Source organism: Monodelphis domestica, chromosome 1, assembly GCF_027887165.1.
Source record: "Monodelphis domestica isolate mMonDom1 chromosome 1, mMonDom1.pri, whole genome shotgun sequence".
Classification (NCBI taxonomy): domain Eukaryota; kingdom Metazoa; phylum Chordata; class Mammalia; order Didelphimorphia; family Didelphidae; genus Monodelphis; species Monodelphis domestica.
The window spans coordinates 214,314,716-214,330,917 of NC_077227.1; the positions used below are offsets into that span (position 1 = coordinate 214,314,716).

Sequence of the window (16,202 nt, forward strand, 5' to 3'; positions counted from 1 at the left end):
TCCTGCTCTGATACTGTGTTACTCTGGGTAAGACACTTAACTCACAATGGAATGGGTAACTTCTTAAGTCTTACCCACTATAGAGACACATTGTGATATGTGTTGGTAGAAAAAGTTCCCTCCATAATACAGTCTTATTCTATTTTTTTCTCAGACCAAATTCTGAAAAAGGATACAACGATGTAGTGGAAAGAGGTCAAGAGACCTAAGTTCGTGTTCTGACTTTAGTTAGCAATGTGATCCTGGGAAATTAAAACTAATAGTGCCTTGGTTTCTTAATATGTATAATGAAAAGATTTGATCAGATAAAAGAATTTCTTAGATCTAATCTAGTTAAAAAAAACAACAAACCCTTACCCTCCACCTTAAAATCAATACTATAGCTAGAAAGTGTCTGAGGTCAGATTTGAATTTAGGACTTCCTATCTCTAGGCCTGATTCTCAATCCACTGAGCCACCCAGCTGCCTGCTAATCTAGTTTTAAAATAGCGATTCAGTATGTCTCAACTTTTCATTTCGGCATTTGGGGTCTCCCTGGCTCTACCTTTTAAATGCAATCATTCTTCTCACTGTGAAAATCAGACTCCAGTCTGTTCATGGAATGCTTATTCACAGAATCATGTAATCTCAGAACTGGAAAGGACTTCAGATGTCAAATAATCCAATGCCTATCTAAATGGAAATAGTTTCTACAACATGTGACAAAATGGTCTTTTGGCTTTTCTTTGAAATCTCATATGAAACAGGTAAATGAATGTAACTTCCCAAGGCCACCTGTTCCACTTTTTGATAGGTCAAATTATTAAAATTTTCCTTAGTCTAAGGTCTAAATTTGCCTCTTTGCAGCTTCTATCCTTTACTCTAAGGCTATTCTTTGATGGCAAATAGAGCAACTCTCTTCTCCATGTCAACACTTCAAATACTTGGAAGAAGTCAAACAACTCTCAGGTCCTGCCCTTCATTACACTCCTAACTCCCACCCTCTTTTTCTTTAAACTGATCTTCATATGGCATGAACTCCAGGCCCATTATCATCCTGGTCCATGGATCTTCTTCAGCTTACCTCTAAGCTTTCTAAAATATAGCTTCCAGATAGAGTCTCATCAGGATGGAGAATAGTAGGACTATTACCTCTCCAGTCTGGGATATTATGCTTCTTTTAATGCAACCTAAGATTTGATGGCTGTAATTATGATACTCTTGTTGCATGTTATGCTTGAAAGTACTCTATTAACTTCTTAAGGAGAGATCATAACACTATTGAACAAAAAATAGGTATATTCACTTTTATCAATGAAAAAGTCATGAGAGGCTTTATGATACAAGTTTTAGAAGATATGAAACCAAAACCCAAATCACATTTTACCAATGTCCAAATCTACTATTTTCTGAAAACTGCAAGTGAAATTAGAGAAATTCAGTTATGCTCAGAAATACAGGGCAAAGAAATCAACTATTTTCAATGTGTGATTGGGTTAATTCACAAAATTAGTCATTAGTTCTTGAAAATTCTGTTCATGCTCCTGGAGCTTCTTATTGTTTTGGCCTAAAAATAATCACCTAGATGTACACCAAACATCAGAATAGGTTTTGTTTCATCAAGCACTTGCTGTGCATTGTCCTAGGTGCTGATGAGATATAAAAATGAAAAAGTTCTAAATTCTATGTGCTCATATACCATGAGAAGAGATAAACAGATCTATACAAAGAAACTTAAAATTATTTGGGGGAATAGGGTCAGGCAGTAGTGAAGATCAGAAAAGATCTCAAGTTAAATCTGGCCTTCTAACACACCTATGTGAGTTGAGAATACATTTTAGATAGGAAATGGTGGGAGATTGACTGCCAGGGAAAGGGCACAGTGAGGGGAGATGAAGCAGCTATGGAACTTCAAAGACCAGTCTGGACAATAGAATGTGGAAAGGGGGAAGCATTTATAAAGGTTGGAAAGGGTACACTGGAGAAAGGCTATTGCTACTCAACTCAAATATAAATCTCTCTAGCTTAGTCTTCAAAACCTGCACCCAACAATTGAAATTGTTAATTGAACATTACTCCTCCCAACCCCGGTGATCCAGCCAAAATGGCCTTTTCCCTTTCTTCCCATACCATGCCATCTTCTGTTCTGTGCCTTTTCACTGGCTTTTCACCCCAGGCTTAGAACAAACTTGCCACTTTTCCCCACCTCAGAGAATCCATCTCTTCCTTAAAGACTTAGTTAAAGCACTTCCATTTATATAAAGTCTTTCCTGATCTCATAACCTGCTGTTTTCCTCCCTAATTACACCCTATTTTAACTACCTTTTAATTATTTTCTTTTGGGGACAGCTAGGTGCTGGTCCTGGAGTCAGGAAGGCTCTTCTTCTTGAGTTCAAATCTAACCTTAGACACTTACTATCTGTGTGACCCTGGGTAAATCACTTAGTCCTGTTTGCCTCAGTTTCCTCATCTGTAAAATGAGCTGAAGAAGGAAATGGCAAAAAACCACCCCAGTATCTTTGCCAAGAAACCCACAAATTTGATCATAAAGTTGGACAAATGAAAATGACTGAGGAACAAATTTATTTTTGTATACTTATTCTATCCTTGAAAAAATATAAGCTCCCTTGTGAATAGGAATTAAAGGTTCTTTATATTTGTAACCCTAATGCCTATCACACAGTAGTTCAATGATGTTTACTAGCCGATAACTGAACAGGATGGAATAAAATAGTTCTATGCTTTAGGAGAATCAATTTGGCAGATGTTTGGAGGAAGGAATGGAGAAGCTAAGAAACTTGAATTAGCAGCACAAGTAGGAGGCTATTACAACAGTCCAATTAAGAAGTGATGAGTACTTAAACTTGGTCGTTGGCCATATAAAAAAAGGATAGATATGAGGGGTCTTGCAGAGGCAGATTTGAAAAGATGTGGTAATTGACAGAGGGGATAAATGATAGCAATAGAAAAAGTTGGATAGTGAGGGACAGCTCAGAGATAAAGAGGAAATAGGGTTGTCTGGATGTTAACTATTTTAAGTAATGTTAAGTAATGTTATGAGGTGTCTGGGGTGGAAAGGCTAAGGAAGAAAAATTTCCTTCAATATCTAAACCTAAATAGAGTTTTGTCTTATTATATTAAATGACACCTCTCAAATGATAAATTTATAGGAGAGGTCAAAAAGACTTACTTCCATTGTTTGATATATTGCAAGGGAGTGAGGTTGCATCCTGCATCAGTCAGAGCCTTTTTGTATTGTTCCAAGTCAGCCTGCAATCATAAAAAGGACTATATCAAGTAAACAATTATAGACTTTTTCTTAAGTCAATTAACAGAAAACACTTCTTTACTATCAATTTAGTAAATCAGAAAGTTTGACCAGGGGCTATAACTTTAAATTCCTGGTGGTCCCATCAATTCTTAGCCCAGAAATACTTTGGATTTTATATCCTAGAAGTCTCTTTCTCTTTCATTCCCCCAAAATATCAGAGGCTAGTGGTGACATTATAGATTTATCATTAGTGGTCATAGTTTACTAATAACTTATTTATAATATGACAAATGGAAAGGCTTACAAATCATATCTCATGCAGAAAGCTAAAATAAAAAGATTAAATTCTATTTGAATCAGGTAAAAAATTTGAATTGATAAATGTTGATGTTTTTATTGTTGGTAAATTATTTTATATAGCCTATTGTATAAAATACAAGTATACCTAAATTAGCAAGAGGAAAGTATTTATTAAGGCAAAATATACTTCATTTACATGAAAACTTAAGAGTTATGTTTATAGAGAAATGTATTTTGGTCACAAGCAAAATATTGTATCTAGTTTAATCACCAAAATTAAGAAAGTTATAAAAGGGGGAAAAAAAGAGGTATGCTACAAGCCTTGTTTTAGCTTCCTTAGGAAAGGTATCACACTTTTGAGGTCCAAAAAAATGTCCTATTGCTTTATCATGATTAATTCTCTACCCTTCCTCTCTCCCAGTCAAAATGGCATCTTATTGCTTATTTAAACTGCAAATGAAATGAACATCTTTGAAATGACTGAGGATGGAAATCGTTCTTGATTGCCTCTTGCTCTTTTATGAGGTAATGCTCCTTTGTAAGAAAGTCTAAATGATTTTGTATTTTAAAGTAGCATGCTGTCCTTGGCCAAACTAGTTCTCTTTATGGAAATGAAATCAAGTGTTTGCCAATGGAGATGGCTTTCTATTCTATTTTGATCTCATTGTTGAGGTAATTTATGCCAGTTAGATTTTATGAAATAGTGAAAATTTGAACGAACAAATATATTTATTCTTTTATATCAATTTTTCTTTTCGTTTCTGGTGGGGGAAATCAATAGCATACTTAAATTAGTTTGGTGATTATTTCCTCATCATATCATCTCATTTTTCTTCTTTCTTCTAATTTGGTGTTAGTTTTGATTTTTGATCCAACTAGTTAGAACTATTGATTTGGAAGTTACCATAACAGTAATCAGGTATTTTCTGTCAAAACATAATTAAATTAATTTTTGTCATATTAATTGGTACTCAAAACATCTCTTGCTTCCTAACTATTTTCCTCTAAAAAGTATTCATGAAACACAGATGTGAGACTTGTCTTAAAAATCTTTAAGACTTTCTTGTTTCTTATTCTCAAACCAACTTTTCCAATGTTTTTCACCTTCTTTCCATAACCACATTCACAATGGTATGACTGAGGTTTGTTTGTTTTTTAACCCTTATCTTCTCTTAGAATTGATACTAACTATTCAGTTCCAAAGCAGAAGAGCAGTTAAGGCAAGGAATAAAACACATCTTTAAAATGCTAGAACTACCTGTCTTTAATGGAGATTATCAATAAAATACACTTAATATCTAAATAGAAGTATGGAAATTGAAAACTTTTTTAATACTAAACTAGTCTGATAGAATTATATGAATTACCTGAAGGTGAAAAATTTCTAAATAAGACAAACAAGATATAATAGTTATGAGTGATTTCTTCTTTTAATATTAGTATTAATCCACCTATAATAACTAAGGCAGCTTTCTTAGAAAAGGCAAAATACAAATCTGAGACATTAATGCTAAATTTCAATTTTTGATGTTTATTAATTTTCACAAATAGTTTTTTTAAAGGAGGGAAATTAAGACATTTCTATCATGGAGAAATTTTTAATGGTCACTTCAAATAAAAGAATTCTTTGAGGAAAGGGAGAAGCACAAATGCCTGTGACTTAAAGAAATGAGTCTGACACCAGAACTTCAAGAACCATCAAAGTGACTTGTAGATACGAAATTGTTTTTACTTTTTGCATTCTCAATATCTGGAACATGACTGGTGCTTAATAAACATGTTTGATGACTGAGTGTGGATGTAAAACTGTGTTGAAAGTTATATGTTTCTTTTTGATGTTACTGGATTTACCCACATTTCTTGGAAAATTAACTCAATTTGTCAAAAACAGCAAAAACAAAAAACTTCGTTTCAATAATTTAGAAAATAACAGCTTCTGATAAGACTTTTTCATTATCAGAATTATGTTCATAGTTCATCAGTTTAAAAATAGAAAGACATTTTACAAATGGGCTTATCCTACCACCATGACAAAAAACTATGACATAAAAATTAGTAATATTTGTAACATCAACTCTTGTCAAACTTTTTCTTTTAATTGAAAGGAATGAAATTTGTAGAGTGAATTTTATTTTTCTTATGGAACTTCAGCTAGCAGCAGATATTCTACAAACAAGACTTTTTCAAAATAAAATACAAAGAACATACCTCAGAGGGAGCTTGCTGTGCACTTATGTAATAGATAAGGAACAGTCTCATTTTATCTTCTGGAGTTCCTGCTGTATAGGAAAAATATTGTGTTTGATTAAAAAATAAAAGAAAACAAAACCCAAACCATTCCATCATATATACCACCATGCTACATACATTAACCTAAATGTAAAACTTACAAATAGAAACAAAAATTCTAAGTATTTATAAATGGAACAGAAGAAATAATGGCACTAGGTATAACTAATATAAAAAAGAAACATTTTACTGAGTTAAAATGCAAATCATCAGTTGGGCAGACAACTAATTCAGTTGTATCTAAACGGAAATGCGATTAACTTAGAAAATTCTACCAAATGACTTCATTCATTACCACTCCAGTATTATTACCTAAAGTATGTCTATCCAATTAGCAAGAATACAGAGTAGCTATTTTATTATAGGATAAGGAAGGAACTTCCTTTCATAAGATAATGGATGATGAGTCATCAATAATGAAGAAAAAAAAGAGATAAGACCTTCTTGCCTCTTCAATATGACAAAGAATGACAAAATAAAAATAAATGACAGGACTTCAGTAATCTTAAATAAAACAAGCAGTTGCACTAACTCTAGACAACTCCTTAAAATGCCAAAACAGTTTTGGGAATGACCAGTAATATTACTTCCTATAAGATGTACAAGATCTTACTACTTATCACTCAGGATATACAGAGTAGCAGTATAATTTATTATTTTTCCAATTTTATAGGTGAAAAAAAAATGAAGCCTCAGAAATGTTAAACAAGATGTCCATGGTCCCATAGCTGGTAACTTTCTGAGGTTAACTATCACTTTTTCCTACCATTTTTTTAAAAATTAAAAGTTTTTTTTTTCCAGATTACATATTGATAAAATTTTTAGTAATCATTTTCTGACATTCTGTGATCTATGGTCCCTCCTTCCCTCTCACCACCTCCCCTCCCCAAGACAGCAAGTAATATGATATTGGTTTTACACATATTATCATATAATACATATTTCCATGTTCATCATGTGAAACAAGACATATTGTGACAGAGTGTGACTCTGGAAATAGCTTTGTGGGTTGTCAAGCCGGGGTGAGAAGTATGTGTATTGGGCTTATAGGCGGGCCAGGCCTGTACCAACTAAGAATTACACAGACAGCTTCTTAGAGCAGTGACAAAGTTTAATGATTTGGGTTTTACAATTTATAGGACAGATGACATAGGTAAAGGGATTAGGTAAGCTTCATATAGAAACAATGATAAGTAATGATTCACAAGATAAGGATAATGGGTATGAACTACTCTAGTGATTCTTAACAGGAGTTTCTATAGGTAATAGATCAATATGTTAATGTGATTACCTAGCTGGGTTCAGTAATTCAATGGGTGACTCTCTAGTTAGGTTTTTCATGGCTTGTGCCAGTGATTCCTAGCAGGACATCTGGTAACTTGGGTGACAAATGGATATGGATTGAGTTCATGCTGAGGGGAAAAGCTACATGTCTTACTGCTTCTAAGTTAATGGCTACCCAGAGGCCTTGTATTCTGGGGTTCACTCTCACTCCTGGGGACTACAATACTGCTTATATTAAAGTTCATGTAGGAAGTAAAAAGAAAGGTACGTTTCAATCTGCATTCAGATTCTGTCAGTTCACTTGATGGTGGTGGATATAGCATTTTGTCATGAGTCCCTGGGAGTTTTCTTGGCTCCTTACATTGTTGGTAACAGTTAAGTCATTTATAGTTGATCATCATATGTCATTATTACTGTGTACGTTATCCCGGTTCTGCTCACTTCACTTTGAATCACTTCATGTAAGTCTTTATAGGTTCTTTTGTTTGTTACTTCTTATGGCATAATAGTATTCGATTACAATCATATAACACAACTTTTTCAGTCATTCCTTAATTGATAAACATTCCTTTAGTTTCCAGTTCTTTGGAAAAAGAACTGCTATAAATATTTTTTACAAATAGGTCCCTTTCCCCAATCTCTGTCAACAAAACTTTCTTTTGTGCCCCAGTGAGAGACAAGGTATTTGGGTTAGATAGTACAAGCATGAAGCAAAATAAGGTTCCTGAGTTAAATTTTAAGTTAGTTCTTTATGCTATCCACCATAAAGTTGAAAGTATTTCTTGGTCTAATTGGCCAAAGTTGACTCATTTATATAATTTAATAGCTTTCAAGTGCTCCATGTTCCAGCTGTGTAGTTTCTGCTGCACCACAGAATGAAGACAATACAAAGACATTTACTGTTTAATTTATATTAAACCTTAAATCTCAGATTGGCTAAATCCAACACCAACAGAGCTTAAAATATCTAAAAAAGAGAATGACTGTCTGGATAATTATTATTGCCTGAACTTTATGAACTGACTTTAATTTTTTACCAAACCTAGATGCCATTTATTACTCTGTTTAGGGTTGGGCTGGCATGAAGATGCAATTGGTCACTTGAAACCTTTAGACTGGCCAAGTTTCAGTACTAGTAATACTAATACTGTAGTATGATTTAAAAGGGCTCTCCTTCAGAATGCCCAGGTACTGAGGCTGTTTTTCCATCTTCAGCTTTAACCAATGCATAGTCCAGGGTGACTAGCTGGTCCTTGAGAATCAGAAGATTCACCACCCATTCTTCAGTGCACTTGAGCAATTTATGCAGTTTCATGTTCACTGTTACTGCATTTTTATTCAGTTACTTCACAGACAAATGCCCCCTTGTTATGTAAAATGATAGGGTCCTTCATTTGCTCAAAGTGCCTAAGATGGTACCTGTGTGGCCCACCAGGATGACAAAGATATTTCTGTTTCTGTGGGCCCTGTTGGTCACCTCATAAACCTTCATAGAGGGCTGCAATATGATGATAAAGTATATCTCTATAAGGAGGAAAAGGATTCCAAAGTTCAAAGGCCTGGATACAACCCTTGCATATATCATAATAGCATACAACCACAACCAATATGCCCATGATCATCACATCTGTGAAGCATTTGAAGCTGTCAATAAGGGACAACTTATGGCAGTGGTAAAGGCTGTCAAAGGTTGTTTCTCTTGGTGAAAATCATTCACATCAATGGCTAGCAGTTTCAGAACTCCATTACACTTCATTGTATGGACTATGGCTGACTGCAGATGCTGAGATGCCTCTGAGGCCCTTTAGGGCCCAAGTACATTTGGTATGAATGAGGCTGGAGATTCCAATCATCATCCAGCTGCCTTTCATTTAAGAAGAGAATCTGATTGATACACCTGAAGTATTCCTCATTTGTGTCTCCTTTCAAGGAAGACCAATCTGGCAAAAGCAGCTGTTTTTAGAATCCAATTTAGATAAACACTGCAGCAAGACCAGCTGGGGACACCAGAATCTCAGTGAAGACAGATGTTTCTACAATCATGTCAAGGCAGTCCCTTATGTGAAAATTTTTTAGGAGGGTTAGAAGTTGAGAACATCTTTTGAAATTTCATCAGATCAGACATCTTATTCTCAATGATGTCCAGGTCTTGTGTCCCAACAGAACTGGGCAGATGTCAGTAGCTGTATAAATGGAGATTCTGAGCCTTTGGACTTCATCCCCCAGAAGTCCCTTAGAATTTCTCAAAATTCCATTTTCCTGTGTTCCCACATTTTGCTTGATTGTATTTAAGTGACTGTAACTACTCCCTCTCTCTCTCAGACCTGGGACCAGGCTGGAGTCAGGCAATTCTTTTGCTTTAATTATTACTAATAAAACTTTATAAAATATAGTATTTAATTATTGATTAATTTTAAACCCCACATAGCAAATTTATAGGACATTTTGTCAGACAACTTGCTACAGTGACCAATTTTGCTTGTTGTTCAGTCATTTCAATTGGGTTCAACTCTTTGCGACTGCATTTGGGGTATTCTTGGAGAAGATAATGGAGTGGTTTGCCTTTTCCTTCTCCAGCTTATTTTACAGATGAGCAACCGGAAACAGGATTAAATAACTTCCCTGGGGCCACACAGTGTCTAAGACCATATTTGAACTAAGGTTTTTCTGACTTCAGGCCTGGCACAGCACTACCAAGCTATGCCAGTAACCAGATAGCTCAGTAAAAACTACTGGGTGGTGATGGAGAAACTAACATTAGAGCAAGGCTAAAAGGGTGGCACCCGGACTGGCTACAAACTGATTTTTAAATACAGAGATTATTCATCTGAAACTTCTAGTGAAGCACTATGAACTAACACAGCTTTCATGCTTCTCACCAGTCAATAAAGAGGAAAAAAATTATGCCACTAATTATTTCTAATAATATATGAAACTACAATTGTTACTTAAGATGAGAAAAAGAAAGGTATCAAGGCTAAAGGTACAATTTTCTCTCCACCAACCTCCAACTTGAGGAGCAAGAGAACAGAACAAAATGATAGAGACTTCGAAAGGGGTATGGTTAAGCATAATCCAACAAAGTTGAATCACTAGTTGGCACTTCTTTCTTTTTCTCACTAAAAGATACAAGGGAAATAGGGTTTGGGGATGGAAGGATTTTATCTGACCTGGAACCAAAGCTCTTAAAAGTTCCTGTAAATTCTCTATTTCAGAGTAAGTGTCCACCACTGCCACCAATTCAATATTCCTTTAACCTCTCATGTAATTTTATTAACTGTGTGCATGTACATATCAAATGGCTATGCTAAATATTTTGCAAACCTTAAAGTGGTATATAAATGCTAGCTATTATTATGCACAAATGTAAATTTATGGAAAAGAAAGATGGTTCAGTGGATAGAGTGTTAGCCCTGAAGTCAGAAAGACCCTGTCACAAATATCAAGCTCAAATTTAAACAAATTAGATACAGCTTAGGAATAGAATTCTCACTCTAAAAAGCTTCAGAACATCCTCCAAAAAGGATGTAATATAAAAGAGGTAGAATGGTTTTACAACACATTTAAGATTAATTTTGCCTAAGCATCTTAGTAAACAAAGTACATTCAGAAGTCATCATAAACAAGTATGAATACTATAATGAGGCCTAAAAGAATTCTTCTCCCTCTCCAAAAAATACTCTTCTAATATAGAAAAATCTTTTCCTTACAAAGAAACTGAGAACACCAAATGAGAGGAATTTAATTTTTCATTCATGAAAGACATATTTTTCTGTGAAAAAATATTCCAAGCCAGGATCATTTTTGGCTGAGTCAGCATTTTGTAGCAACTAATTTCTAATACATACAACTAAAAGTATTAAACCAAATTATTTTGAAAATTCTAAAAGACTTCTTATATATATTGCATTGACTTTAAATGGCTCTCCAGAAATGTTCATTGCTAAGATCAAACTCTGAAGCTATTCTGGCTTGGAAGGACCTTCCAGAGCTGCTTCTCTTCTGCTGCCATTATTGTCAAGAAACCCACTGTCACTTCCACACCATAATAAGATATACTTTTAGTGAAGAAAGATACAAAATATTTAAGCGAAAAGTGTGTTGCATCTATATAACATCTGTCAGTGGGTCTTAAAGGTTATGCAACATACACATAATAAAATTTTATGGAATTATTTAAATCTCAAATGCATATTTTAGTTAAAAGAGAACTTTATTCTGCAAGTTAACAAAATGATAGAAGTACATGTTATTTCTCGGTGGACACTTTCTAAAATATCTTAGGGGAAATAGTTTCTGTAAGATTTAGGGACAAAAATCTGCATTCTTGACTTTAGTTCAATGAATAAGCTTTCAACACAACTTTATAACAGCTTCCAAAGTCAAGCTGAGATGAAATAAATAATAAAGATTTCCTCAAAATGAACCTTCCCCCTTTTTAGTTCAAAACTCTGTCAGAAAATATGCTGTGCCCTATATCCTACTGTTACATTGGCAGTACTTCCTTAGGCTGCTGTTTAGAACATCCCAGGACTACAGTTCCTAATTGCACCACAATTATAAAAATAAACATGTCTAATAACAAGATCAAAAACCACTTGGAAACTGAAGAAATTTTTGGCCTGACAAGCTCGGCAGGCAACTGGAAAATAAAATTATTTTGGAACCTTAGAATGAATAGGATACTTAATGCTTTATATTCACATTATGCAAATGATTTTTTTGTCTTTGTAGTGGTGAGAATAATAATTAAAGTCAAAATTTGGGCAGTATATGCTGTTATTTCTAATTTTATTCTATGAAAAGAGCTGAATAATGACGACACCTCAGGCTTCTATTATTCTGCTTTCGTATGGGACTAGTTATTATTTATAAACTAAAGCACAACTTGAACTTATTTCTTTTCTACACTGTCAGCCACATTTTTTAGATGAGGGAACAGCAGAATGGTTAGGAAGAGGTTCTTAACAATATTCCTAATTTGCTTTCTGAAAGTTTACTGGGGTTTACAGGTGAAGGCCTCAAACTAAGATGGTATTACTTATACCACATCAATTCAAGCAAGTCTTATAAATTTATCTCTCACGTGGGAATTATTAGTTCTATATTAATACTTAACACGGAATAGTTTTTTTTTAAGATCACAAGTCAAACGATGAGTTTCATATATCCTTGAGTCATTTCCCAAATATCAGATACTTCTGGAGCATATGACTGAAAAGAGTACTAAATACTAAGAAGAGGTTTTTTTGTAAAGAGAATCCAGTTATTTGCAATACCTGAGGACTTCTGAGGTTATACAGTATTCGTGTGTGCTTGCTTGCTCTTGTTTTCTCTGTATGTGTCTCTCTATATAAACAATTACATACATACACGTGTACAATATTAATATAGAAACCTACTGAAATAACTTTTTCCAGTATGAAAGAGCATTTTTTGGGTGCTAGGATCAAATTCTCATTGCTTCAGAATATAAGACAAAATACTGATCTTAAATATATGCTATTAAATAATAAAGAGTTTAATTAAATGAATGTAAATTCTGATATACTCCATATTTTTGAGGTAAGTTTGGTGGGTAAGTTTTCCTTCTATTAATTTAAAATTTAGAGGTCCTTTCAGTAAAACTTAAAGGGTGCTCAATGGATGCTTTCATTCATTTTCTTTACTGGAGAATAGAAAAATCAATGACAGTGCAAACTGCTCACATTTGGCTCATTTTTCAGGTACCATCTAATGTCCCTACTCAAGGGATCCCCTCCTACCTAGTTTACTCCAAAAGACTATTCCTTCCGTTATCCTCATTCTATCACTTATTTTCAATTTATACTGTTTACTGGCCTTTTCCCCTAAAGCTTGCAAACATGCTCATGCCCTCTCCATTACTGAAAATCTATCATTTGATTCTTCCATCTCCTCTAACTATTGTCCTATTATCCTTTCTGCCCTTTGGGGCTAAATTCCTTGAAAAGGTCATCTATTTCTTATATAAAATTTTTTTTTCTCTCACTCTGTTAACAGCTTACCATCCAGGTTCTAATCATATTCTACTGAAACTGTCAATCTTTTTTTAGTTGCCAAGTCCACTACCCTTTTCTCAATATTTATTCTCCTTAACTTCTTTGCAGCTTATAAAATTGTTGATTATCTTCTCCTTAATAGGTTTTTGGGACACCAATTTTCTCTTCTCTCCTGGCTCTTCATCTCTATCTTACCACTCCTTAGTCTCATGTCTTTGCTGGATTTTTTCCCCAGATGATATCATCTAATTGTAGATTTCCCCTAGGGTTCTATCTTAGACCCTTTTTTCTTCTCCTATACTCATCATCTCCCAAGAAATTAATTACCATCTCTATGCTTAATATTCTCAACTCAATCTACCCTGTCCTAAACTCTTTGCTGACCTTCCAACTGCCTTTGCAGACATCCTGAATCGGATGTCCAGTAGACATCTTAAACACAAAATAGCCAAACAGAACTCATTAACTTATTCACACAAACCCTTTCTCTCACCTGACTTTCCCCATTACTGTAGAGGGGGAAACCATCCTCTCAGTCCCTCAAAGCTTGTACCCCAGATATCCACCACTCTTCACTATCTCTCACCCTTTCAATACACACTATTGCCACGGTCTGTCAATTTTACCTTTGCAATATGTCTTAAAATATGTCCTTATCTCTCCTCTGACACTGCCATTGCCCTGGGGCAGGCTCTCATCACCTCACATCTGGCTTACTGCATTATTGCGTTACTATTATAGCACACTGGAAGGCCTGTCTGTCTCGAATTTCTCCCCACTTTAATCTATTCTTTATTCAGCCTCTCAAGTGATCTTCCTAAAGTACATGTCTGATATGTCCTGACTACCCTGTAGTCAATAAACTCCTGTGGTTCCTTATCACCTCCATTCCTCTGACATTCAAGTCCTCCATTAGCTAGTCACCTCCTACTTTTTCAGTCTTGTCTTATGTTACTCATGTCCTGGTTATTCCACAAACAGTGGTGCAATGGATAGAGTACTCGGCATAGAGTCAGGAAGACTGATCTTCCTGAGATCAACTCCTACCTCAAGCACTTACTAGCTATGTGACCCTCAGCAAGTCATTTAAACTTGTTTGCCTGTTTCCTCACCTATAAAATAATATGAAGGAAATGGCAAACTGTTCCCATATCTTTGCCAAGAAAACTTCATATGAGGTATATAAACTGAAATCTTGTGCCTTTGAACTATATTTCCCAGAAGCCCACTGACTTTCTGTCAATACATGCTGACATAGAGAGGAGATAAATTGGGTGGTCTTCTGTGGCTAGCTCTCCTTACTTCTTGGGTCAACACTTTGGTGGAGTGGACTGTTTGAACAGGTAGATTAGCCATGGGCACGTACTTTTATTTTGCTACTTCTAGTAATTATTAATAAATATTATAAAATATAATATTTGGAGTTATTGTATATTAATTTTAATTTTTACAGAGGTAAAAAAGAATGACTGAAAACCTGATTTAAAAATGACTGAATAACAAGATCTAAACTCCAAAGAGATCAAAGAGGAAAAGGACCTATCTGTACAAAAAATATTTATAGCTGTTTTTTGTTTGTGGAAGCAAAGAATTAGAAAACAAGCAGGAGCTCATCAATTGGGAAATGGCTAACCAAATTATGGTATAGGAACACAAGGGAATACTATTGTTCTATAAGAAATGAAGAATGGGATGGTTTCAGAAAAACCTGGGATGTCCTGCATGAACTGAAGAGTGAAAAGCACAGAACCAAGAGAACAATTTATATAAATAACAGCAAAAATACAATCGTGAAGATAATCAAATGTGAAAGACTCCATAACTCTTATCAATACAATGACCAACCACAATTCAAAAAGACTCATGTTGAAACATATAAAATAGAGAGCTGATGGATTCAATGCAATTTGAAGTACATTCTTTTTCCTTTGCTCTTTCTCCTAATGGCTAATGCAGGAATCTGCTTTGCATAACTACAGTATTTGTAAAGGGTTTCATTTTTCTTGCCTTCTAAAGAGAAGAAGGAAAGAAAAGGAGAAAATTTGTAACTGAAAAAAAGACCTCAATTTAAAAAAAAATGTTTCAATTGAAAGAAGATAAAATGAGGAAATAGGCCCAGGGAGATGCCCAAGATCACATAAATATGTAATACGACAGTATGTGAATTTAGATGTTAAATCCAGCATTTATTCCACCACATCATGCTGCCTCTTTTTTTGGTACCAATTTTTCACATGGTTGTTAATTCTCCATATACAATGGCTATCAGATTTGTATAAGATTTTGCAAATATTTTGAACTAGTACAGGACTAATATTTGAACTAGTATTGCCCCTGGATATGACATTTTTCCTTTTTGGTCTCCCAGTTGTGTTGACTTATTTATGTAAATTAAATTACATTAGGAAAGGCAGTTATAAAAAAAAATCACTGAGGTACAATTGAAGGTAATGGACTCCTCCACTGGTGGTAATGCAATGACCCTGAACAACCTAGAGGGGTACAGGAGAAAAAGCACTATCCACATCCAGAGGAAAAACGGTGGGAGTAAAAACACTAAAGAAAAACTACAGCTTAATGACATGGGTCGAAGGAGATATGAATGGAGAAAGAGACTCCAAATGAACACCCTATTGCAAATACCTACAACATAGAAAGAGGTTCTGATCAAGAACACAGGCGATACCCAGTCAAACTGCTCATTGGCTATGGGAGGGAAATAAAATGATTTTTGTAACCACGGAACAATATATGAAATTAAAAATTAAAATTAAAAAAAATCATTGAAATAGTTAAGGCAGGTGATGATGGCTCATACTAGGATACAGCAGTGGGAATAGGTAGAAAGCAGATTTAAGAGATGTTACAGAGAAAGAAGCAATAATGAAACAAGTGAGTAAATTTGGTGAAATTGCTGAGAGCTGGGCCAGCCTCCCACAGGGGATGGGGTCTTGGAGGTGGGACCGTGTTGGCAGAATGATGAATGGGACACAGCTTTCGTATTCAACCCACAGCACAGGTTTCACAGGAAAAACTGCACCTCCTTGGCTAAGGCTTGG

At 34.8% G+C, this 16,202-nt stretch overlaps 1 protein-coding gene across 4 annotated transcripts in view; it reads right to left on the reverse strand.

Annotated features, from left to right (window-relative positions):
- Positions 1 to 16,202, reverse strand: part of SCFD1 (sec1 family domain containing 1) — a 178,648-nt gene that overhangs the window by 26,892 nt on the left and 135,554 nt on the right. For all 4 annotated transcript variants that reach the window (XM_056810436.1, XM_056810435.1, XM_056810439.1 and 1 more), the window contains exons 16-17: positions 5,759 to 5,829; positions 3,170 to 3,249 (exon numbers count right to left, since the gene is read on the reverse strand). In XM_056810436.1, the coding sequence (XP_056666414.1) occupies positions 3,170 to 3,249; positions 5,759 to 5,829 (151 nt within the window). The remainder of the gene's footprint in view (positions 1 to 3,169; positions 3,250 to 5,758; positions 5,830 to 16,202) is intronic.